This window comes from Anser brachyrhynchus (assembly GCF_964034855.1).
Source record: "Anser brachyrhynchus genome assembly, chromosome: 5".
Classification (NCBI taxonomy): domain Eukaryota; kingdom Metazoa; phylum Chordata; class Aves; order Anseriformes; family Anatidae; genus Anser; species Anser brachyrhynchus.
Window position 1 is genome coordinate 4,692,441 of NC_137699.1, and position 24,297 is coordinate 4,716,737.

At 37.8% G+C, this 24,297-nt stretch overlaps 1 protein-coding gene across 33 annotated transcripts in view; it reads right to left on the bottom strand.

Moving 5' to 3' along the window:
- SOX6 (SRY-box transcription factor 6) overlaps window positions 1-24,297 on the bottom strand; it is a 484,589-nt gene that overhangs the window by 175,288 nt on the left and 285,004 nt on the right. For all 33 annotated transcript variants that reach the window (XR_013952300.1, XR_013952301.1, XR_013952302.1 and 30 more), the window contains one exon: window positions 20,016-20,095. Coding sequence is in view for 29 of the 33 variants with exons in the window: in XM_080595801.1 (XP_080451927.1) it covers window positions 20,016-20,095 (80 nt within the window). In the remaining 4 variants the exon portion in view is untranslated. The remainder of the gene's footprint in view (window positions 1-20,015; window positions 20,096-24,297) is intronic.

Here is a 24,297-nt window from a genome sequence, read left to right on the forward strand (position 1 = left end):
TTAAATGAATTGTGCAAAGCTGAAATATCTTATTTATAGAGATGAAAGTTCAGCTATTTAGACAATGAGTAATTTGGTTTCTAAAGATAAAAAACTTTAAGGAGTGACTGCAAGTGCTGTTGAAATCCTGCACTACAAGAGGTAATGCAGTTATTTTTTCCATAGTATATTTAGTACATAGTGTTGCAAAGCTATAATTCTAGAATTTTTCTTCCAAGTATATTACATACAATAATAACACTCAGAACTGTCTAATCACAAAGAGTTTTACAAGCTCACCAAAAGCAACAACATCTTTACTATTTCAAACAAATGCTTCTGAAGAGAAGCTACCCAAATAATCCCACCTGCAGTTGGACTGCTTTTTGACAGCCTTTTTTTTTTTTTTTTTTTTTTTTTACAATTGTTGTAGAGGTGCTTAAAATAATCTTGATGTTTCATTTATCCTGTTTGACAAAGTCCACATTTGAAAAATTTATTTTCTGTTTGAAAGATGAATGGATTAGTGCTCAACCCCATGCTTTGGATATCATAGCTAATCAAATGTTTACTGCTGATCTGACCCAATGTCACTGGCGCAGCCTTTCGCAGTCCAGGTCAGGAATATTTTTTAAAAAAAAACAATGCCAAAGCATAAGTATCCTACTAAAAAAAACTCAGACACCTTAATGTGTGCAAGAACCATTTCTAAAGTAATGATATTTGTTTTTATTCCTTCCTACTGTTGTATATAGATGGCTTTATATATATATATGAGATGTTTTTTACACCAATTACATTCAGGGACTAACACGACAGTTGAGGCTTCTACTTTAGCACCAAGGTAACAAAAGGGATTATTGGATTATGTATATATATGAAAAAATAAAAAATAAGTAGTACAAGGCTGTCTTTCTTTGTTTGAAGATGCCTTTTGATGCAGAACCTTAGAGTGAGAGGTAAGTTAACAGAAAATGGCATCCAGAAACATGAGACAGCGTAAGTAACTCATCAGCAACTTAACCGTGTGACAAACCCAGGGGCAACTTGGAGGCAGCTACTGCCTGTAGAGTCTGCCAAGAAGCCAGATGCCGTCACCAGAAAAACACCTTCCGTAGCTCAGCATCTGTGTCCTGGGAGTGCTCTCCACACAAAAGGAGGAGAAAGAGGAGAAAGAGAAGGAAAGCTACATATACTAAAGAAAATGTACATATACAGAAAAGCAACCGTTATTTGAATTTAAAAAAAATCTGAGACCTGGAAAAATCAAAGCTTTTGTTGATGCTAATAAGATTCCTTCAAATTAACAGATAAAGCATTTGATGCTAAAAGTGAACGCTTTATTTTATTTTGCAATGTATTTGTGTAAATGCTACCTGCTACAAGAGTGTATTTTATAAATATCTTCTGATGAAATTTGGATGTCTCATTAGCATTTTCTCCATTAGTACTAAGAAAAATGATAAAAAATCAAATTAAGGTCAGTTTTAAAGATGAGCAAGTACTGCGGGACAGACCCTCCTCTCATCTTCACATATGCCACCACACAGATAGCAAGTGCTATTTAAGAGCCAACAAGTATGCAATATTAGCTTAACTCACAGGTTTATGCTAAATGACTTGAGAACTATTTGGCCTTATTTGGGTATACTTGAAACAGTGTTGATCAAGTACAGCTACAGGAAGTTGGAGTAACAATTAGGAAAATAAGTCTTTGATTTAGAAACAGTATAAATAATAAGCAACAAATTTTTAGAAATTCTTTTTCTCTGTAGAATTCCAGTGGCAAAATACTTGTACATGATTTCCTTTTAACACCATCATTCTTTTCTTTCCCTTGTTTTCACTTGCCTAACCTATCCATAGTGGAGTTAACATTCAGATTTTAAAACTCGTATATCTCCCTACAGCAGTGTCAGCTCACTGTTAGGGAGTGTGACTAGCCTCTACTTCTTATAACACTGCACCAAATAACTTTGTAAAAGGCCTTAAGGTGTAACACAGGCAGGCAGCCAATGAATTATCATAACGAATGTCACAATAATAAAGACCGTTGCAGTGATTATTTATGTACTTGCTGGATAATGTGCACCCAGATTTATTACAGACCAATATGTGCAAACTAACTGAGATTTTAAAATTACAAATACATTCTGTATTCACAGGAACAGTTAGAAGACTGCAGTTTTCCACGTATGTTCAGGTGTGCATGTACTGGAAAAAAAATAAATCTAAGCTAAAAGAATAATTTTTCCAGTTATTCCTATTCATTCACTTCAGGTTTTTTGAACTATTAACACAAGTAATTTCAGTGTCTGTCACTACTATTCTATATATTATCAAGGAAAACTCTTATTTGGCCCTAAATTCCACTCAGTGCCTGTCTTCTTAGAAGATACAAATTCCTGCTTTGCTCCTCTCTAAAGGTGCAGAGTAACAGATACCTGGATTTTACCACTGAATGCCTGCTGGTTCCAACTCCTTTTACTGACTAGAAATTCATTGTACTGGTTCAGAAAAAGAAAAATCACTCTCATAGCTTCTGCTGCCCTGCTGCAGATAATGGCCAACCTATACCAAAGATAAAAGAATCTCTACACATTTTAGATACTGCAGCTCACATTGCTGTAGCACTGTGGAGTCAAGATCCCCTTATGCAAAATAACAGCTTTATTTTGTTAAAAGGGCCTAACTTTAAGTGGACCATGGAATATTTATGGCTCTCAGTAGTCCTTTGAAAGAGTTATCTTATGTTTTTATGCCGATCATGGGTCAGAGGTTCAAATCAGCACTTCTTTCTGTCACTCCTTATATGTTTTACTATAATTTACAGCTCAGCAAGAGGACTCATAAAACAAAAGTGTCTATTTTACTTCAGCAACTAATTCTAGCTAATCAAAGCTTTCCAGCAAAACAACCCAGCATGAAACTCTGAGTGGAAAATATGCAGAGAACAAAGCGTTTTGTCAAATAACACATCTCATGATGTAAACACATATGTCTCTTATAGGAAATTTTATCGCTTCCACATTATCGGCACACAAAAGGAGCATTCTTTTTGCAGACCTGGTGCAACTGTGGAGCCATCGTCATTGGAAACAAGAGCCTGATTAGGTTCCCACACAGATATGAATAGATTTTCTTTTTTTAGTGTAATGCTGCCTTTCTTATTTCTTAAACAGACTAGTAATTGTGGCTGTAAAAACAGTGAATTGTGTTTGGATGACATTTGTTGCTTCGTATTTTTTTTAGCTACCCAGTGACACCAATTATCCCATATGGTTGTCCTCTTCTGGAAAGTCTGAGTTAATCCACAGCTGTGAAGATGAAGACGGACCCAGCAGGCTCTAAGACTGGTGGGTCTCTTGTCTGCTAATAAAGTCCACAGTCTGCTGGACAGATGTTAAGAGGATCTGTTAAATTAGTCAGTGACAAAGATCCAGACTTCTGCTGGGGAAAACAATTAGCAAGACCATATCTATTCTTCATAGATTTTCATTTCTTGCCTCATCTTTTGGAGAGGCAAGTTGTCCTTACTTGACAGAGAACAGTCCCACAGCACATACAATAGTCCTGCTCAAAACATGAATGAACTCAATGATCCCGTTGGCGTGTGTTCTGGAAAAGTGATAGACTTTTTATCCTTGACTTACTCTTACATGTTGTGACTCCTGCACAATTATTGTACGTTTGGTTTTATTTGTCATACTATATACTTGTATTGGGAGAGCCTGAATAAGTACTGCCAGCTACAAAATACCCACTTCAGTTTTCAGTGTAATGGCAAATATAAACTGAAGACGAAATTACCATTTGACTAATCTTTCTTTAAATATTATTAGATTTTTTTATTTTGAAGTAGAGGATAGACAGAAAATACATTCTGGTCCCAAAGCTAATACTGCTGTTCTGTGAAAAGAGAAGAAACAAGCAAGTGGAATGAGAAAATACTTGCAGCAAGATCCATGTTTAGAGACTTACTCATTTTTCCCCATCCCCACCTGTTTATGGCCTGACAGCATAGACATCCAACATCAAAGTCCCTCTCAGTTACAGTCATGTAAATCTGAAGAACACTGCACAGCTAAAATACATGCACCAGTGCAATAAAGATCTAACCTGCCTTCAGGCACACATGCATTAAGGTGCTCTTAAAACCATTTTTGTTTCTTTTGGAAACTGTTTCCCATTCTATTGACCTCATCCTACTTTGACATAATGAAGTAGAAATGGCCATCAAAACAGCTCACTCTGCTTTGCTGCCTAAATGCAGAAACTCTCATTTATGTATTGTTCCTGAGATCATGCTCCTTAGAAATCAAATGCCTTTGATTTCATTTAATTATGACAATTAAATACAATCTCTCAGCAAATGCTTGCTCACAACCTGTTTACTGTAAAGCTCTGGGCAAAGCCAAGAAAGAATGCTTAGAACTCAAATAAATTATCAATCACTGCAAGTAGCTAAGACAATGTATATAATTTGGCACCTGGCAGTTGCCTCTGTAATATTGCATTTGTTTCCCCTTGGAAAGTAAAGCAGTTGGTTTATTAGTTTCATAGTGCTTTGACAAGTTTTCAAGATATAACGTCAGCCCATCACCCTATAGGGTGATGAGAGACGAGGCTGCTGAGAATTTTTAATGAGACAGCATCAAAATTTCAAAAAAAATCATGAATTCACAGATATATCCTAAAATTTTATACAACTAAAGTTCAGACAGTACATTAGGTATCTCACATCACCACAGAATATAGGTAACATTGGCTCTGTTGAAACAAAATAACTACTCAGCTCACAAGAGTCTCAGTCTGTGGTATTTAAATTAGACTTCCTATTTCTTCCATCTCGACCGAGTCAAAAATCTAACCCTGTAAAGCATAGGTACGGGCTCTAATGCCCTCAGAGAGAAAACTACATTTCTGCCATGTCAGAAAAGAACAAAGGGAGGCCGCCGAAAGCTGACCACGGGGAACAAAGTAACAGCTACTAAAAATATGTATATATTTGAAAGCCCTCTGTAATGAATATGGAGCTCTTGCATTCTGAAGAGTAATTCCCTTGTGAAGCCACTGACTGGAGGGAGAGGCAAAAATCCTCACTGACTTGGCTGTTGTGTCTCACCTCATTTCACTTCTTTTTTTTCCCCTTTCCAAACAGACTGAGTGTTGGTCTGCTGAGAATATGATGCTAAGCCACTTTTCCTGTAGAGTTTTTAAACTGGGCCTCTGAGAAAGGGTTTGTTACAATTCAATGACTGAAGTAATACCTTTGTCCATCTGAGCATTAAATGGCCCATTGAAATACAGCTTAGTTGGAAAGAATTTCAGTAAATGGTGCTTTCTAATTTTTTATTATTATTATTATTCCTCTCCCAACAGATTACAGCCTGGATCTGAAAATGCAGTTCAATCACTTTTGGTTGCCTCTCAGGTCAGGCCTTTAGCCAGTGTTAATTAAATATAACCCCTTTAGATTACTGGAGGTTAAATGAGAACAACAAACCAGTCTTCTTCAGAATATTACCTGATGCTCTCCAAAAAACTCTAATCTGTTTGGGAAGGCCCTCATATAAACGCAAAATAGTCTTAACAATGAAAATTTATAAAGATGGGGGCGGGGGAAGAAACCCATGCTAAATGCTATTTTGTCTGACAGCTAGTAATCACAAAACATTAAACACCTATTTCCATGCAATATACTATGTCTATTGTGTTTAAATAACAGACATCATAAAGGAAAGTGCTGCAGCAGACAATTTAGGCTGTAGCAGCACATACAGCACAATTTTCAACTTGATAAAGTGAAACTATAAAGAATCAATGCATAAGTCAGACAGCTTCCATACCTAATATACTTCCCTGCAGCTATTAGAAGTTCCCAGTTTTGTCTCTAGTAGGCATGAGCATTAGTATACCTTCGATTTCATGTCTTCAGTCACATTTTGTTGTCTGTTTCATACAATTTGACCAGACCATGAAATTGGAAAACAGCTGAAATTGTCTTTTTTCATCCTAATGATTTTAAATGAGAAAGGGAGGTTTTTCTGTAAGCTATTTGTTTACGGCTTTGTAAAAAGTTTCCTGAAGTGTTTGTAACAATTTTACCATTAAGTTGTTTCAAAGAAAGGTTTTTAATATGTGGTAATTAGTCTTGTCTTCCTGAACATGACTTTACTGTAAATACTCCTCCTTGACTCTCTCTTTGTCCCAAGATTCCTTAGAAGAACGCAACCAAGCGATAATTCAGCATTATTGCTGCTTCAGTGCACTAATCGCTTAAAGAGCAGCAAGGACCCTATGTTCACTGCCACAAGGCTCCTACAGCCTCCTGGCCTAAGGCAGGCTTCCCAACCCAGAAGCATCCAGATGTCAAGAGGAATATCCAGGTCCTGATGCAGCATGCCGCTCCATCCCAGTATGGCCTAAACATCTGTTTCATCTGCTGGCGTACAACCTGCTGAATACGCTGAGACTGACACACAAAATAGGGAATTGATTTAGGGTAGGAGTCAAATACTGCAGTTGCACTGCTCAGTGTACATATCACTAAAAAAACTACATGCAGACACAAAAATTAACATAAAATGCCTGGAATCCCAAAATTGGAGTTTGATCATTTCCTATCTCAAATGGATCTCTCTGAGAAAGAAAAATCTATACAAATAGCAGGAAAGAAAATGTGATGGTTTAAAAAAAAAAAACAAAAAAAAACAAAAAACCAAAAAAAACCCTCTCTACACAATATGTACACATCACTTTTCCTCCTAATGGAGGAAAAGGCCATAACACCTTAGTTTGCTCATCTTACTAATTCTCCCCTTATTTAATTATTTATGATGTAAGAAAGGGACAAAAGAAGAAAAAGCACAGAAGTATGTAATGCATAAATTGCTTGCCACAGCTATAACAATTGTCTTTTGTACAAAATACTTAAAAATGAGGTGAACTTAGCCTATTACGTATTTATAATTTCCTAAAGATAGTAATTTAGGAGTTCTAAAACAATAAGCATCTTTTATCTTAAAAAACAGGAATATATAACCACTGAAATTTTACCTCGAGGCATGACAAAAACAGCAAGCATTTTAGTTGATCTAGATTAAGTTCTGATAATAAAGGAATGCTAACTGCTCACATCTCTCCCACTTAGCATATCTATTTTCTTGCATTCTTGCTAGCAACAATAATGGACTAGCTGTATACTACCATGCAAATTCTTTGAGTCTTTTATGAAAGCAAGATCAAAGCCAAAACAGAGAGTGCATTTTTTAGCTGAATTTTTTTTTTCCTCAAGAGAATGACCTAATGAGAGGTATTTTAACCAGTAGTCTTCCTCTGCAATTGCAAAGCAGGAGCACTCTCACAGTGCAGCCTCCTGGCTTGGCCTTTTCCCTGGCCAGCCACCTCTGCGTGGGGTGAGCACCAGCATCCAGAAACTAGGAGCTATCCCTGAGTGCTTCCACTGAAACATGCCCTCTGTGAACTTGAATAAGACACCGTTTTCTTTGTGCTACTCATGAAAGGGATACACTATTACTGCACTACTACAGTGGCTGAACAAAATATAGTTGAATAAAATTGTAAAATATTCCTGTTAAAGATAAGGTGTGAACATTAATAAAAGTCTGCTGTTGTGATATATTGTAAGTAGCAATAAAAAACAGATTGGAACAATATACAGAAACTTCATCAAAATTTACTTCCATTTCCTCAACAAGAGATAGCACAAAGATTAATAAATTCTTCCTCTTAAGCACAAAAATGGGAATTATTTCATTTAAAGTTGTCAGATTACTGATATGCTACTATTTGATCACAGGTCTCCTGTAGTTTAACACACACAGGAAAGAACACAACTGACTTATCTCTGTGATTCTGCCAGATTACGTTGTATCAGACACCTTAGATATTAGCAAAAAATCTTTAACTTTTCTTTATGATTTTACAAAATAACCAGACATACTCTGCTTAAGACCATTGGGTATTTGATATACAATTTAATAATTAAATAAAATATAAGTTAATTTAAACCCAAATACCTTTGATATAAAGCCAATCACAGCAAAGGACAATTTGCTTTGCAATTTCCCAAGCAATTGCATTTGCTTGGGAAAAGGAATGAAACATGAAGTGAAATGAAATAAAGAGTAATAAAATAAAATTTAAAAAAACAGAAGAATAAAAATTCATTTTAAGTTTCCACTGGGTAATATTATTCAACAAAGAATCTGAAATTTGAAGGTAAATTCTTATGTGAGTTTCCCATATTTGCTTCTACTAGAATTTGTTTTCAGCAGTTTTATAGCATAAATTCTACCTCACCAAAATTGTGGATCGCACCAAAGTTCACAGAGTAACAAGCTCACCTAAGAAAGCAAGCAAGGACCAGGAAGCATTGCAAATGTGGAAGGCAGCTGCAAACAAGGGCTCTAGTACGTAAAACTCTTTCCTTATCCAAGGAAAGCAGACAAGCAGCACCTACTTAAAATAAAAATATAACCAGATCTATCTAGAAAACATAACCAGGTCATTGCACCAGATCACCAATTTTTTTTCCATTCACTTTACAATATCATAATTCTACTTTCTCTGGTGACCTTGTGAACCCAATTATTCATACACGGAATTTAAAATGTTTTCTGATATAATTTTAGAAACTTCTAGGAATCTTTTTTTTTCTTTTTTTTTTTTTTTAATTTCCTGCTAATACAAACTATCTCTAACAATAAATGTGAGAGGTCTCTATAAGCAGCAGTTAACCATTCAGACAGTTGCACTTGCTCTGCGCATGGAAATGTGTTCTGGACTAAAGCTTGTGTAAAAAGGATGAGCTGTTAAAGAGAACCCTTGTTATATGGGAAATAAAATCGTATGACTGAAAAGCAATTAATTACAGTAAGTTTGCAGAATGGATGATAGCTATCAAAGCTCATCAAAAGTTGTATTTCAGAATCTCATGTATTTCTAAATTAAAAAAAAAATAATGGCAGCACATAGATGGGTTTTGTGAGAGAAGTCAGGAGTTTCATTCTGGCTCATGTCAGCAGGATTATAAGCAATTATGAGTAACTGCTTGTTGAACTGTGTGAAATGAGTTGGTGAATGAGTTTCCTAGTAAGCACATGTCCGTGTCACTGGTATGACTGCCAGTGATGTAGACAGTCCTAGCTGAAGGGGTCTAAAAATATAATTATTCTCCTAATCCTACAGGGATTTTTACAGGATTAAATCAATTCAGGACAGAAGATGGCTGTACAATTGCTGCTTCTAGTGTGGACCTTCTAGGTCTGTCAACCTGGCTAGACAGAAAAATCAGAGGCTTAAATAAAAGAAAAAGAAACCAGAACAGAAAAAATAAGTGGCAATAAATCTTCTCTAGAAATATTTTGCAAGGTCTGGCACAGGTTGGTGGGTTCATTCACTGTCTGACCACACAGACGAACAAGTTGCCAAGTACAGCTATTGTGATATTTCCCTGTATGGAACTATACAGACATAGAACAAGAAAACTGAACAGTCACCCACCACTAATCATACTGAGAGGCGAAAGCACTACAATTAGATTTCTACGGGCTCCCATGACAGAATAATGAGACGCCATCCCACCAATAAATGGGTGCAAGGCAAGAAAAAGGAAGAGCCCTTCTTTACCTCCCACTACCTCTCATAATTCCCATGTCTGGGTCCCCGTCTTGTGAGAAGACGCCAAGGCAGCTCTACAATTAAGAGCTGAATTTTCAAAAATGTTGCTTGGGGTTGGAAGCTGTAATGTTTTCATACTTTTATAAGAGACACAGACAGTTCATGTGGTAGCTTGCAGCCATTCTATTATTTTCACTAGCAAAAATGGACAGAAGACAAGGATATAATAAATATACATCAGCTCTACTGATCAGTAGAAGCTTTATCAGTCAGCTGGGGCACATCTGGAAAAAAAGTCACTCAGGTGCGTCTATAGCATCCCATTCAATTAACATACCATTAAAAATGGCTTGTCCCTGTTCAGCCTGCTGTGTTACACGATAAGTCAACATATTTAAAATGTATATTTAAATGCAGAAAACAGTGAAATGTTTTCTTTGTGCAGCAGAAAACAAGCCCCATTTACAGGTATTTTAAACCATTACCAATAATTGTGCTTTACAGGCTGCTTGGCAGATCTCTCACACTGATCTTTTACTGTATATTTAGAACTTTCATGCACCTTCAAGGAAAATTAAATAATTTCCTTAAAGGAAATGCACACAAAATTATGCAAAACATATTCAAATCAGCTTATAAAAATTACATCTAAAAAACTCACATTTACACCTCAAAACTAGGTATCTGGGAATTTACTATTACAAATTCATTGTACGCTCATGTATTTTGCTCCAGTAAACATGTATTTCACATAAGCCTGCCACGGTTTCTGATACGTTGTGGGTGTGACGATATTTCAACCGAAGTGCTGGGACCGCATTTAAATGATTATGAGACCTGATCTTAGCCCTCCCCGAGGTGTTGAACACCACAGCAGAATAGATGGTCTGTACTGGATGAATTACAGAATCACAGAATCATCTAGTTTGGAAGAGACCTCCAAGATCACCTAGTCCAACCTCTGACCTAACACTAACAAGTCCTCCACTAAACCATATCACTAAGGGCTACAGCTAAATGTCTTTTAAAGACCTCCAGGCATGGTGACTCAACCACGTCCCTGGGCAGCCCATTCCAATGCCTAACAACCCTTTGAGTAAAGAAGTTCTTCCTAATATCCATCCTAAACCTCCCCTGGCGCAACTTTAGCCCATTCCCCCTTGTCCTGTCACCAGGCACGTGGGAGAATAGACCAACCCCCACCTCTCTACAGCCTCCTTTAAGGTACCTGTAGAGTGTGATAAAGTCGCCCCTGAGCCTCCTCTTCTCCAGGCTAAACAACCCCAGCTCCCTCAGCCGCTCCTCGTAAGCCTTGTTCTCCAGACCCCTCACCAGCTTTCTTGCCCTTCTCTGGACTCTCTCGAGCACCTCCATGTCCTTCTTGTAGCGAGGGGCCCAAAACTGAACACAGTACTCGAGGTGCGGCCTCACCAGAGCCGAGTACAGGGGGACAATCACTTCCCTAGACCTGCTGGCCGCACTGCTTCTTATGCAAGCCAGGATGCTGTTGGCCTTCTTGGCCACCTGAGCACACTGCTGGCTCATATTCAGCCGACTGTCAACCAGTACTCCCAGGTCCTTCTCCGCCAGGCAGCTTTCCAGCCACTCATCTCCCAGCCTGTAGCTCTGCTGGGGGTTGTTGCGCCCCAGGTGCAGGACCCGGCACTTGGCCTTGTTGAACTTCATGCAGTTGACCTCAGCCCATCGGTCCAGCCTATCCAGATCCTCCTGCAGAGCCTTCCTACCCTTGAGCAGATCGACACACACAACTAACTTGGTGTCATCTGCAAACTTACTGAGGGTGCACTCGATCCCCTCATCCAGATCATCGATAAAGATATTAAAGAGGACTGGCCCCAGTACTGAGCCCTGAGGGGTGTCACTAGTGACCGGCCTCCAACTGGATTTGACTCCATTCACCACAACTCTTTGGGATAGACTTATTTCTATATTATATATTATATATTATATATAGATTACTATGGATAGTTCCCAGATGTGCTACCTAATAAAACCGTAAACTAGTTAAATCTGGTGACTTTTTCTAGTTTGTAGGACAAATGGTGCAACTCCTTCAAAGGACTTTACCTCTCTTTACTGTTCACTTCACTTCCAAAAATACCAGTGGGCATGATAACACACTTGCACTATTCTTGCATGTGGAATATTTCTTCATTTGCTTTCATGCTTAGCTATTTGCTGTATTTCAAGCAGACCACCAAAATATGGGCATTCTTGTGCTGACTTTACTAAATTTTGTGAATGATTTCTTTAGGTCTCGAATAATCCCTTAACACTGACACTTAAGCATGCTTTGTTTTTCTTTCCCTTTTTCCTTAAGATCCTCCCTCCAGTCTCTTTCTTTCAGGACTGATATGCAAGCCTTCTGTTGTGCCCCACAGCAATATGCAACCTTCATGCTGAGTCTTAAGAATAAACAGGTGATTTCATTACTTTCTGTGGGTTGGGATGATTTTCTGCTTTCTCAATCATAAGGATTTCAAAAGCATCACAGACCAAATACACAACCAGCATCGTTGACAAGCAGGGTGTTAGGAGGCAATACCATTCCTATTCCATCTTCTAACAAGGCTCTATTAAAGAGTGATATCTACACACTGATATGGGGAGTTCTAACTCATCTTCTATGAATTTCCCTTGTTTTCTGAACTGGGTCAGTGGAAGATGATGCTCTCTACAACCAAACACCCTCTAAAACAAGGCAGATGATACCTGTCCAGTCCACAACTCTTTAAAATTCTTCTGTTTCCTGTGAGTGCACACACCCTGTGTGTGTGTATGTCTAGACCTAGAAGCTCCCACCTAACCAACCTTAATGTTTTTAGTTTTTTGAGATTTTTACTACAGATGAAAGGTGAATTGTTAAGTTTTCTCTTACCATATCAGTTAGGAAAGAACGATGACACAGAAGCGTATTCTCTTTTGTGTACAATGTAAAAACAAGTTTGCCTTTAATCTGATTGCTGCTAAGTTTTTAAACATCTGAATACGCTAACACCTTCACAGGCAAAAACCCTTCATGTTTGTATTTGTATCCAAATTAAGCAGCTTACTCTATAGTTATCAGAACTATAGTCAAATTGCAGAAACATATTCACTTGCAGCTAATTCCTGTAAGGCATACACCATATACATTTCTAGAAAGCTTGAAGGAATCCAACTGCCAGCTCACAGAATGCCTCACAGTCAGCCTGCTCCCCAAAGGGATGCCACAGTTCTAAAAGAGCTTTAAAAAACGTGCTCAGCCCCTAATGGCACACTGTAGTACTGGTGCCTCTGGTGCTCTATGAGTAAATGCAGCAGTAACTTATTTGCTTCTTATTGGCTTCTGAGTGGATACACACCCCAGGGAGGGAGCTTTGCAAAGCACAATTATTTTAAAATAGAGTCTGGGCTTTCAGTGAGGGGCTGCCAGTGGTTAAGGCAGCAGGAAAGTCTTGTTGACGCTGGGGGCTCAGCCTCCTCCAGTCACTTGGGTTTCAGCGTCCGCCTTAGTACAGACTGGAGACACGGGAAACCTCCTGCAATCCAGGCTATAAGGATGACATGCTTTTAAACATACACGTTTCCTGATAAGTGAGTTTATTTCAGTGCCATTTATGATCCCAATGGTAAATTCTCCCTGTAACAGAGCATATGGGCCTGGAAGGCAGCTGTCCTGCTTGGTAAGATCGAAAGGTGCAAAAGATGGGAATCACGCCAGGAGCCTGATCCCTAGCTGCCAGATTGAAAAGTTTTCCTGCATGGGGGAAGAGAGCAGGTGCAGGATGAGAGCACTTTGGATGGAGGAGAGCTTGGCCATCTGAAGGGAACAGAAAGAGAGAGCTGTTCCAGGCTTGGTGACAGTCTGGTGGCCAGTGTCCTTCCTGCGGCAGGAAGGACAAGCCCAAGACTGGACTTAGGCTTGCCACATCCAAGACAAGTACTAGAACTGCTACAGACTGTAGAAAAAGCCTCTTTTTTAAACTGTTCTATAAATTTTTTATTACATAATGCGACACTGTTCCATTAAGCAAGAATGAAAGTAACAAAGAGTTGCTGTTTAAAGAAGTTATTGGAGATAGAGGGCATTAAATGGGTGAGAAAAGGGTCTTGCAGCTGTAATGCTGCTGGCTGTACCAGGCTGATTACTTTAGCTAATGGTTTTGTTTGTCTTTTTTCACTAAGCTGAAGAAAACAGGGAGAATTCCTCGTTTTACTAGGAATGCCTATACTGAAGGAGCCAGGAAAATTCTGGCAACAATTTCATCAGAATTGACAGGTTATGGCAAAAAGTCTCAATTTTGATGGGCTGTCCTTTCTTATGAAAATGAGTCTATAAGATAATTCAGGGCTGAAGATAAGAAGCAGTAGGGGAAAGATGGAGTATTAAGAAATTCTGCAAAGAAAGGAGGTTATATGATAAAATATTGACTCAATGATATCATTTTCATTGATGCTGCCACTGATATAATTCAACTTGATAACACAGATATTACACATAGACATAAACATTCAAGTAGAGAAAGGCACAAGTATAACTATTTCATTGATTTTAATTAAATTTTCTTAAGTATTGCAAGCTTGGCATATTTTTAATTTTATTTTCATTAAAGGGCTTACTTGGTCTCTCAGAGCAGTAATAAAACCTTCTTTTAACCTCTTTCCTTCCTCCGCTACAACCTAAATTTCTACATAAGAAAAGGACCAAAATATTTAATTTACTACTTCCATACACTGAAATTTGCACACACCATTCCCTTAATTTAGGCCACAATTCACTGTATCATAATAAGGAAGATTCTGTTAAATTATGCCCACCTAGAGCTCAGTAGTCTTTGAATGCTAGATAAAATCATTCTGTAAGGCTAATGAAGACAGAAACTCTGCCTGTAACAATATTAAGTTTGTTTTCTCTAGTGATTCGAAGAAGTGAGCAATCTGTCAGTAATACATTGAGGGAAATTACTTGTCTTATAGGAATTCCCGCTGACAGTCACTCACTCGCAGTGCTGACCCAAACATCTACCCACTGACAAACAAATTACAGTGTCTAACTTTGAAAAGGTAACTGGCTGTTTTTAATTTTGATTGGTCCCACCAAATCTCTTTCACATTTACCCAATCCCCATTCTTCATTGTGTTTAAAAAAAAAAAAAAAAAGGAAAAAGGAAAGGCCCATCTTTTTTGCATTTGAAAAAATTATTATTGCCTACATCTGAGAGTGTTATGTCAGATAAAACTGTTAAACTGTGTCTAACCAACATTAAGACTGGCAGCCCTGCCAGTGACTGACTGGGTGAGTGAACACATTACTGAGACAGCATTGTAGAAATTAATTTTCTTCAATAAAGTGATTTTTAAGGCTCATATATTTCACAATCTAAACATATGTCACTGTTTCATAAACAAAATAAATGGATTAAAATAATACATTACCAGTATGCTGACACATGGAGATATTTTAATTAGAAATACTTAAGCTGCGTAATATTTAACTGCTATATTTGTTGAAGAGGAGCATGCATCATTTAATAAGACATAAGGCAGGTACATCACTTTGCATGATGTGGTACCGGAGTGGGACCAAATCACCTCCAGTGTAAGCTATCACTATCAGATCACATTAGCCCCACTAAAAAATTGCTTTAAGTTTACAACATATAGAGGAAACTCCATAAGAGAAGCAGTCCACTAAAACAACTTTTTCATTGAAATAATAAGTCACCAAGATTCTAGTTCCTGAGAATGATATTTCTTCATAAAAGGCCACATGTAACATCTTAGCTATTTAAAGGCTGTATTTACATGACTGTCGCATTACGTTGGCTTCTTTCCTGCACATTCTTCTTGACTTGCTTTAAGGACCAGCCCTAAAATAGCTGAGGAAAGCAAATGTCAACTGTGTCCTGAAATTTATATGTGTGAGAGAACTGGAATAAGTAGAAATGTAATATATTGTTTACTGTACTGAGTGCCCTCTGTTCTCTAAAGGTCAAAAGCATTGTAACCTTAGAGTTACAGTTTCTGATTGTTCCCAGGGTTAAATACATTATCAAAATTAACGGTTCAAACCCCTCAACCTTCAGATATATGAGTATTCATGCCTCCATCTGCTGAACTGTTCAACTAAAAATAGCATTCTTTGGCCTTCACTCTACTAATATTGTGCCCCTGAGGCAGGCTATGCAATGCTTCAGCGGTGCGCTGGATCCGCACCCAGCGGTATAACAAAAGGTCATTTACTTTGTTTGCAATTAGAAGAAGGTATGAAGGAGTAGAATGAGATGGGAGGGGAGAGCAGAAATAGACAAATATGTGTTTAGCTAAGATTTACATTTTTTTTAATGAATTATAAAAACTTCAGGCTTCAAGAACACAGCTGCAACTACAGTTAAGACTTGCCAAGGTTCATTAGGGTTATAAGTGATAAATTTTGAAGGACAAATAGTTTGGGAAAGAAGTTATGAACTAAAGCTTTTTTGCTTTGCTTTTTTTCCTAGTGCTCACTTTGTTTAGGAATAACTCCAACTAGCATCATTGTAGTGCTTCCATTTCTATCAACAGTTTATCAGTTGTGGTTGTGAGAGTTGCGACATTTCCTTATTTAGCACATAGACTGCTTTGTAGAAGCATCTAAGAATTAAGGCAGATGTTTAAACCATAAAGAGCATACCGTAACATTCCTTGTTTGAAAGCAAGGACATATAGGTGCCACCTCTGCCACCACTGGGACTTCCCAATAACTAGGCTACTGCTACCAGCACCACGAGTTGGGAAAACCAATTTCATGTTCACTCTTTTAGCAAGATTACTCTGCACACATATCTAGAATCAGTTAATATCACTGCAATCATTTGACAACTAGGAACAAAATTCAGGGAAACAGGAAAGGAGAGAAATGGCAGAGAAGGTGGGTATATAAAAGAGGAGCAAAGGGAAAATTATTGACAGTTTTTTCTGCTCAAACTGGTTAATTAAAAGCAACATGCTTTTGTCATACACATGCATCAGAATTGGCTCACACATCACTGCGCATACCTGCTGCTGATGCATTTGGTAATATAATTGCCAACTATTTAGCAGAAGGTTGATGTGGCTGGATTCACTCACAGTGTTTTGAAGCCAGATGGGTGACCTGGTTTGGTCCCTCTTCTTAAACTCACCAGCAAGGCTCTCTCCCACCCAGAGTGTCCCTAACAAGGCTTGGATCTAGCACACATATTCTTTAAATCTTGGCCAAATTGTTGAGGAACTAGTGAGACAAGGCTGGGCTGTCAATAGGAAATGCGGGACAGATTTTTTTTAGTTTATATTTTTGTCACCTTCATCATCACCATTGCCCTCACGAGACCAGTATCAAAACAAAACAAAACAAAAAGCTACCTGATGTCAACCTGGAGCAGAGCATGCTGCCAATTCTGGAACGCGGACTGGTGTAAATGTCTAGTAACTTTAACTTTCTTTCAGAATACTGAAAGCTACATCTGAGTATTAATGGTGCTTTACCAAGAGCTAATCAATGTGATGCAAAATTTCACGAGTGGATGGATAACAATGTGGGGTTTATATTCAGGTTTGTTGTTGAAGGAGAATGATTTATTTTTTAATTTTTTTTTGCAAGGCCCGTGATACTGAAACTAGTTACTTGAGAAATTCCTACATATGACTTCAATAAAGATTTTTAACTCAAGGTGATGCATTATCCATTGGTGAAACACAGGCATACAATCCAGAGAAAATACATTTTGATACCAATGTGCTAAACAGTTTCAATAAAATTGGCAAACCTTTAGTTACAAATTGCCCACTGGAGAAACATCCTCTGTGGAATAATTGCTGTTGTTACATGAAGTACCTGGGAGTAAATTGTTTTCTGTCCTATTAGATTCAGAGTTTCCATAGAAGCTGTCCTTACACACAGAAGGATGAGAACACAAAATTGCTACTAACTCCTACTCAAAGCATAATCATCCCCAACAACATAAGTGAAAAAAGAGGAGAGGTTACAAGCTTGAAGCTGTCAGAGAATTTCCACTGCAGCTGGATGTGGATTATAGAATATAATTTTATAATCTATAATAATGCCCTGGTAAAGTTCAAATGTTAGAGCTCCTGCAATGCTTGTTTTATTGCAATAGCTTTCCCTACCCATGTTCTCCAAACACACACACTCACATGTAGAAACAAACCTAAACCTGCAAATGAATTAGCTATTTCTCCCACTGGCTGGAAGGAACAGAGATTAGTTTTGTGACCAGTATTTTAAGCACTTAGGAATCTGCACATACCATGATCACAGCATTCAAGTAAATAAATAAGTGGGTGGGGTGTATGGAAGAAAGGAGGAAAGATGGAGAAAGAACAGGGAATGGAAGCAAAGATGAAAAATATGAGCTGAAATGCTACACTCTTAACAGTCTTCATGACACATCAAATATAACAAATTCCCTCCCACAAATATACCCAAATATATATATTTTTAGGGAACACTTAGGGAAATTACACAAAGAAAATGTTAATACTAGGAATGAGTAAAATTTACTCATTTACTCAAAGTTTGACAATCAGATGAGCAGGAACCAGCTGAAGGCCAAGTACTCTTTTAATTAAGCTCTTATGACCATGAAACATTAAATGTTTTGAAATACCACAGAAGTGAAATTCAAATAAAAAAGAAAGGGGGGAAACAAACAAAAAAGCTTTCTTTTATAATAAATACATCTGAAGGGAAATTCTGTGCCCTCAAGCACTCAAATCTTTCAGGATTTATTAGCACGACTTTCTTCTATGGTTGTTTTCTTTTCTCTAACTGTGCATGTCAATTTTAACAACTCAGTCTATCATTTCTGAAAATTAATGAAATTGCACTATTGCTGTAGGTTCTGATCAGAGCTGATGTGCAAATAGATCTGTGGGCCCCAGCTAAAACTGGATCTTTAAAAACAACAACAAAAAAAAGAATGGAGTGTGTGTTTTATACCCTTTTTCTGTTGCAGTTTAGCATTTTTATTTGTTTTTTTATCCCTTCCTGCATTACAGTCTTGTGTAAGCTATTTGTTGCACTGAATGTCAAAGGTAGCAAAAATATTCTTTCTGTTCACAAAAGCTGATTTCTGAAGTATTTTCTCAACTACAGCTAATGTGACTTTTGCTTCAGTAAGTATGCAAATACAGATTTTCAAAGGTTAAAAAAAATAAAAATGAGTACCTGGTATTTTTCCTTTTGAAAAACTCCCCTTTGGTCTGAAGTCTGTCCAAGGTAGTCTTAATATATTATTATCATGACCCAAAAGTATCTGGGGAGATCTTTCCCTTCAGTGTCAGGGTGTTACCTTTCCCAGTTCTGCTTTTAGGTTAGGTCAGACATAAGCAGAAGGGGTATTTTTTGACAGTTCTGGACCTTGAGTACACAGTGAGTTTTGGTCCCGTTCTCACTTATCCTACGTTAACTCTGCAAGAAGTTCCTATCAGCACTCAGCAGAGACAATAGGATGTTTAATTTGCTTTGGTCCCTCTGAAAAATGGTATAATTGCAGAAGGGTAAACAAAGTAGATACTTGGATATTAACATGGCAGTACATTGCTACTCCAGGCACAATTTATTTCTACTTCAAATGTGAACCCAGCTCTAACAGGGGTTTCAAAGGTTTACTTGCAAATAGTTACATGCATCTTTAATGGCCTTTCCTCTCATGTTCACTGTCACTTCCCTTCCACACATTTTAACTCTGAAAGCTTTTGACTGTTTCTTCATTATTTATGACATTGTTGTGTCTTTTCTTGTGAAATTAAAAACTTCTTGCGGCAAAAAAGCTAGCTAATAATATGGCACATAAATCTTTCTTTCACAACATTTCATTCTATATATGCCAAAAATAAATAAACGACCAAACCAAGGCTCCTGACCATGCTTGGCATCTGACCAGCTTAATGCATGGAAAGGTAGAGATTACCTAAATACAGAAGCCAAAAGAGTTTGCAATTTATTGTATTGTCAACCCCACGCTGTCTGAGAAAAAAAAAAAATGGTTTTGATACACTCACTGCCCCAGTTAAACGTAGCACAGTGCAGCTATAGTTGAAAGCCTAAATCAAAATAAAGTAGAAAAATATCTTTGAACATGTCTCCCATCAATTCATCATATAATTAAAAATATACGATTAACTCTGCTGATGTAAAATACACAGAAGAATGTCTTTCACTCAGAGTAGCAATGTTGGCCGCATATTGCTGTATTTGCAGTACTGTAAGTACATAAGGTGTTAATCCTCCTGGGCTGTGCTCAAAAATTATTTAACATTCAGACTATTATTTAGCATACAGCTGGTTAGCAGTTTTCCCCTAAAATGTTGGCTTCGATCCCACATTTTTTTGTTCTGGCACATACCTGGAGCTGTAAAGGGCTGAGTCCAGAAGCAGCAGCAGCTGCCATTGTTGATGGAATGAACTGCACAGGGTAGTTATCACCTGTCGGGAGAACAATGCGTGCAAGTTCAGACAATGAACAGAGAATAGCAGCAGACAAGTGCAAACATGGACCTAGGATTGCCTGTGCTCCACAGCACTCCTCTAAGCCTAAACATCTGCAAAAACAAAAGGCTTCGCTGGGCACAGACTTGCCACGCTCCTTTGGAACTTTTTTGTTAACAGATAGCTGGTAGGCAAACTGGCAAAACATAAATGTGATACTCATGATTTTCGTTTTCAAAAGCAATGTTCAAATCAGGCATGTAAGCTTGGGCACAAAATGGGGCTTAAGGCCATAGACACACAGGTAAGACAGCCGAGGAAACCCCAGTGGTTCACAGAGGAAAAAAATATCTCTGGGAACTGAAAATGTGTGCCGACTGCATTGAGTGGTCAGCAAATACTTCAGAAAACAAGAGATACTACCGATCCAAAATAAGTGCAACACTACATTGCACGGTGCTGTTGAGACTCAGTCCACGTAAAGAGTGAATGAAGGCTGAAGCAGTTTAACAGTGAAATCTGTAATAGAAAAATTAATACAGTGAAGGATAAATTACACTGTAACTATGACTTAATGGAGTATCACTTCATCTCAAGCTTCTTATTTAAAGTCAGTGTTATGTACTATCTGTAGGCTACATTTTAACAGGCTGCTCTCCTGTACATTTTTGAGATTTATCATAATCGGTCTGTTTTGTGTGAACTTTTCCATGCTGAAAGCATAATGTAATAACGACAGAAAATACTGACATCCAAAATAATATAGTCAGGACATTCCATGAGTTAGATTGTTTTTGTCAACCCCCTCAAATAAATAGTGACACCTGAAGTCTTGGCAGTCACTGGATTCCTCAGAACTCTTCCTATTTACCACCTGAAGTGCCATTGTGTTCAGCTCAGTTTAAATGTTCAGTTGTTTCACTTTTTTAATAAATTGTACATGCTTAATCCACAAGGTCTCTTTGCATCATATCCATAATACCTCATCAGGCCATTGAGCACAGTATGAGCTTGTACACAGTCCAGTAACAATTGGCTTCTGATTGCACAGGGAGCTCAGCTACAATGCATTCACTAACACTATATTGTACTGGTGTCCTATGGAGTAATGTTCAAAATATCTCCTCTTATTTTCCCCCTTCCATGAGGTTGATTTTAGTTTGCAATGATGTTGTTTGTTGGTTGTTTGTTATTTTTTCCTTAAAAAAAAAAAAAGCAACAAAAAGCCTAGATCTTTTCTTAAAGTACTAAAGCTGTCTCTTTTTATGGTTAAGCAATTCTACTCATCTCTTTGATATTTATATGAAATTATCTGAATAAATAAGACCCTAAACTAAGTTAAATAATGTTTCTTTCAGAAGTATCTTACAAGGTTTAAAAAAAATCACAAAGATGTTGAATTAATGATGCTTTAAATGGGGGGGAAAATAACCATCCGAGTTATCAGCATGAACTGCCTTGCAGAACATTTTGGAGGCATTCTTTCTTTAAATATCATGAATTATTCATTCCTGTTCCACACAGCAATCTCTTCTTTCTCCCTCCCCCTCCACATACACTTTTTAAGTTCAATACCAGTTGCTTTATTTGTACTAAAACATTTTCCATGTCAAACATATTTTTTTAAAAAAACAAACTCTAGAAGAATTCCCTGCGGCACTCCTTTTTCACAGCTGTCACGCTCCTATGGTTTGAAATAGCCAGATATTTTATACACACACACATACAGAGTTTTTGGCTTCACAATTAACTCAGTAGTATCTCTACCACACCCTGTAGTGTTCTCTTGCTCACCTGTTGGCTACAGTTCTTTTGTTACGGGAAAGTATAATTTTATAGTTACGCCATTTATTTATTATGAACACATAATGCTGTTCTTTTTTTTTTTTCCTTGTTTTAATACCCTAAATTATGGTTAAGTCCCAGTGTGTTAGTAGTGCCATTATGCTGAGAACAAAAATTAATACTCTGTCAGCACTGGAATACTTTGCTGACACCAAGCAGTAAAAGCAGAGCAAAGGTATCTTCTTCTTTTTTCCCCCTTGAGGAAACTGAGCATGCAGGGAATGGGTTGATTTTAGTTTTTAATTACAGAATGTACATATTTTGCCCGTCTAATTTTCCCAGTGCAAGAATTGATCAAGAAGCTTCTCAGTAGCTGTCTTGGCAAGAAATCAGTCAATATATTGTAGCAATTTTTTTCAAATTTGTTCCTTAATTTGGAATGCTTGCGTGAGGATACATTCTTTTAAATTTATACAAAAGAAGACAGAACATGTTCAAACAGGTCTGCTTTAGGTACTGGTGTGTGCTGGCCTTTGATAACCAGGACTGCGAAGAATGCCAAAAGAAGAAAATCTGTCATGTTTTGCAAACTGATCTCTTCAATCTCCTTGCTGCGTTGATTGTCTATTTACATTTGGCTGCTGCTGTTTATATATAAATTGGTGTTTACAAGCCATGGAAAAGTATGCCAGACTTCTGTTTCATTTGTCAGGTTGAGCAACATTTCCAAGCGAATAAAATCAGCACACAATTGTACCATGCTATTCGACATAGAGATAATGTAAATGTTTCTCTGTTTGTCTTGGATGAAGCGATGAAGCCTAGTGGATTTTATTTATAAGATGTATGGACTTACTTTCCAGACCGTGGCTTTGTGAGCTGTAAGGAAATGAAAGAAATCTGGCCAAAAGAAGAGACGGCTCTTGTGAGACCCACAGTAGGGAAAGTCCTTGGTTTACTACCCATATTTCCTAAAACACAATTGGAAGACACAAACTGACTCTCCTCATCTGACTCACAAAGTTTTTGGTTTGATGATGGTTTGCCCATTTGGGGATTATAACTTAAAACCTGTCTCTTCACATATGGATCCCAAACTGCCACTTGCACATTCTCCTTGTATAATCACAGAATAATAGGAAACAGCAGCGGAAGAGCTGTGACAGACCACATACTCCAGGACCTACACTTCCAGGCATAATGAGCAGACAGAGGAAAGCGTACCTCTCCTCACAACATGCTGGGATGCAGCAGGGATACACACATCCACACCTGCAATATGCCCATGCTTGATGTGCATTTTGGTTGTGCAGGGACATCAAGAGTGAGGAAGAGGTTAACACAGGTAACTGGCTAAGGCAACACTATGCAGCATCTCCTCTGCCTGATGACACATCTTCAGGTCTTCCTGAACAGGGAGGATCCAAGCAGGGTTTGCCACAGCACTGCCTCATTGCCATCCTCACATCTCAGTAAAATCAGCTGCCCTAACAATTGTCTGCCTGCAGGGAAAGAATGTTTGTGCGAATCCCAGTTGAAAATATTCAGCTGCCTACTACCAATTCCAGCTCTCAATAGTTAGAAGTGAGGCACATATGGTTTGCAAAAACAGATCCTGAGGTTACAGATTCCTTGTTCCAACCAGCAGAACCCCACAGGGAACACGTGACAGACTAAGCGCTGGGGAATTTCCATTAGAAATGAGACTTATGCAGCACCTCTGCCATCCAAAGATACACAGCCAACTCAGTACACAGCTGATTTGATGTACATTTTCTGTTCTCACCTGCCAAGAAGAACACCAGCTTACTGAAAATAGAGTACTGTGCTGTTTAAAATTTAAGCCACCTCAGGAAAAACTTCTGAAAGGCCCATTCCAAATGGAAACTGCAACGATGGGTATCAGTGAAACCCAGCAGACCTATGAAGATGCTAGCTATGCAGATTAGTTATTGTAATCAATGAGCTTAATTAGCTTTATGACAAATATCTCACAGTGTTGGAATGCTCTGAGGTCAAGCCAGATGACAGTAATTCTGACAGTTTCTTTTGTCATGGTTTATCTAATTTTGTCTTCAGACACTTCGGAGGAGTTACTGTTGATTTGCTCCACAGCAAGAACAGAATCATGACAAAAATTTACATTTATTTCTTACTATTTTTCCCACTGGCCTAGGAAAATACTTTTAATTTTCACACTTTATTGTATTGCCATTATAGCAAATTATTTTAGTGTATAAAACAGAATGACCTAGGCAGGCATATAGGGTTTTCTTCTCAACCATTCTAATCATGGTCTTTATACACTTTTGATATGAAATATGAAGACATGCTTTGAAAATGCATTGCAGCATATCACTCTAAAATTTCTTTTTAAAAAACAGCACTTAGAGGTTTACAATCTCCATGCCTCA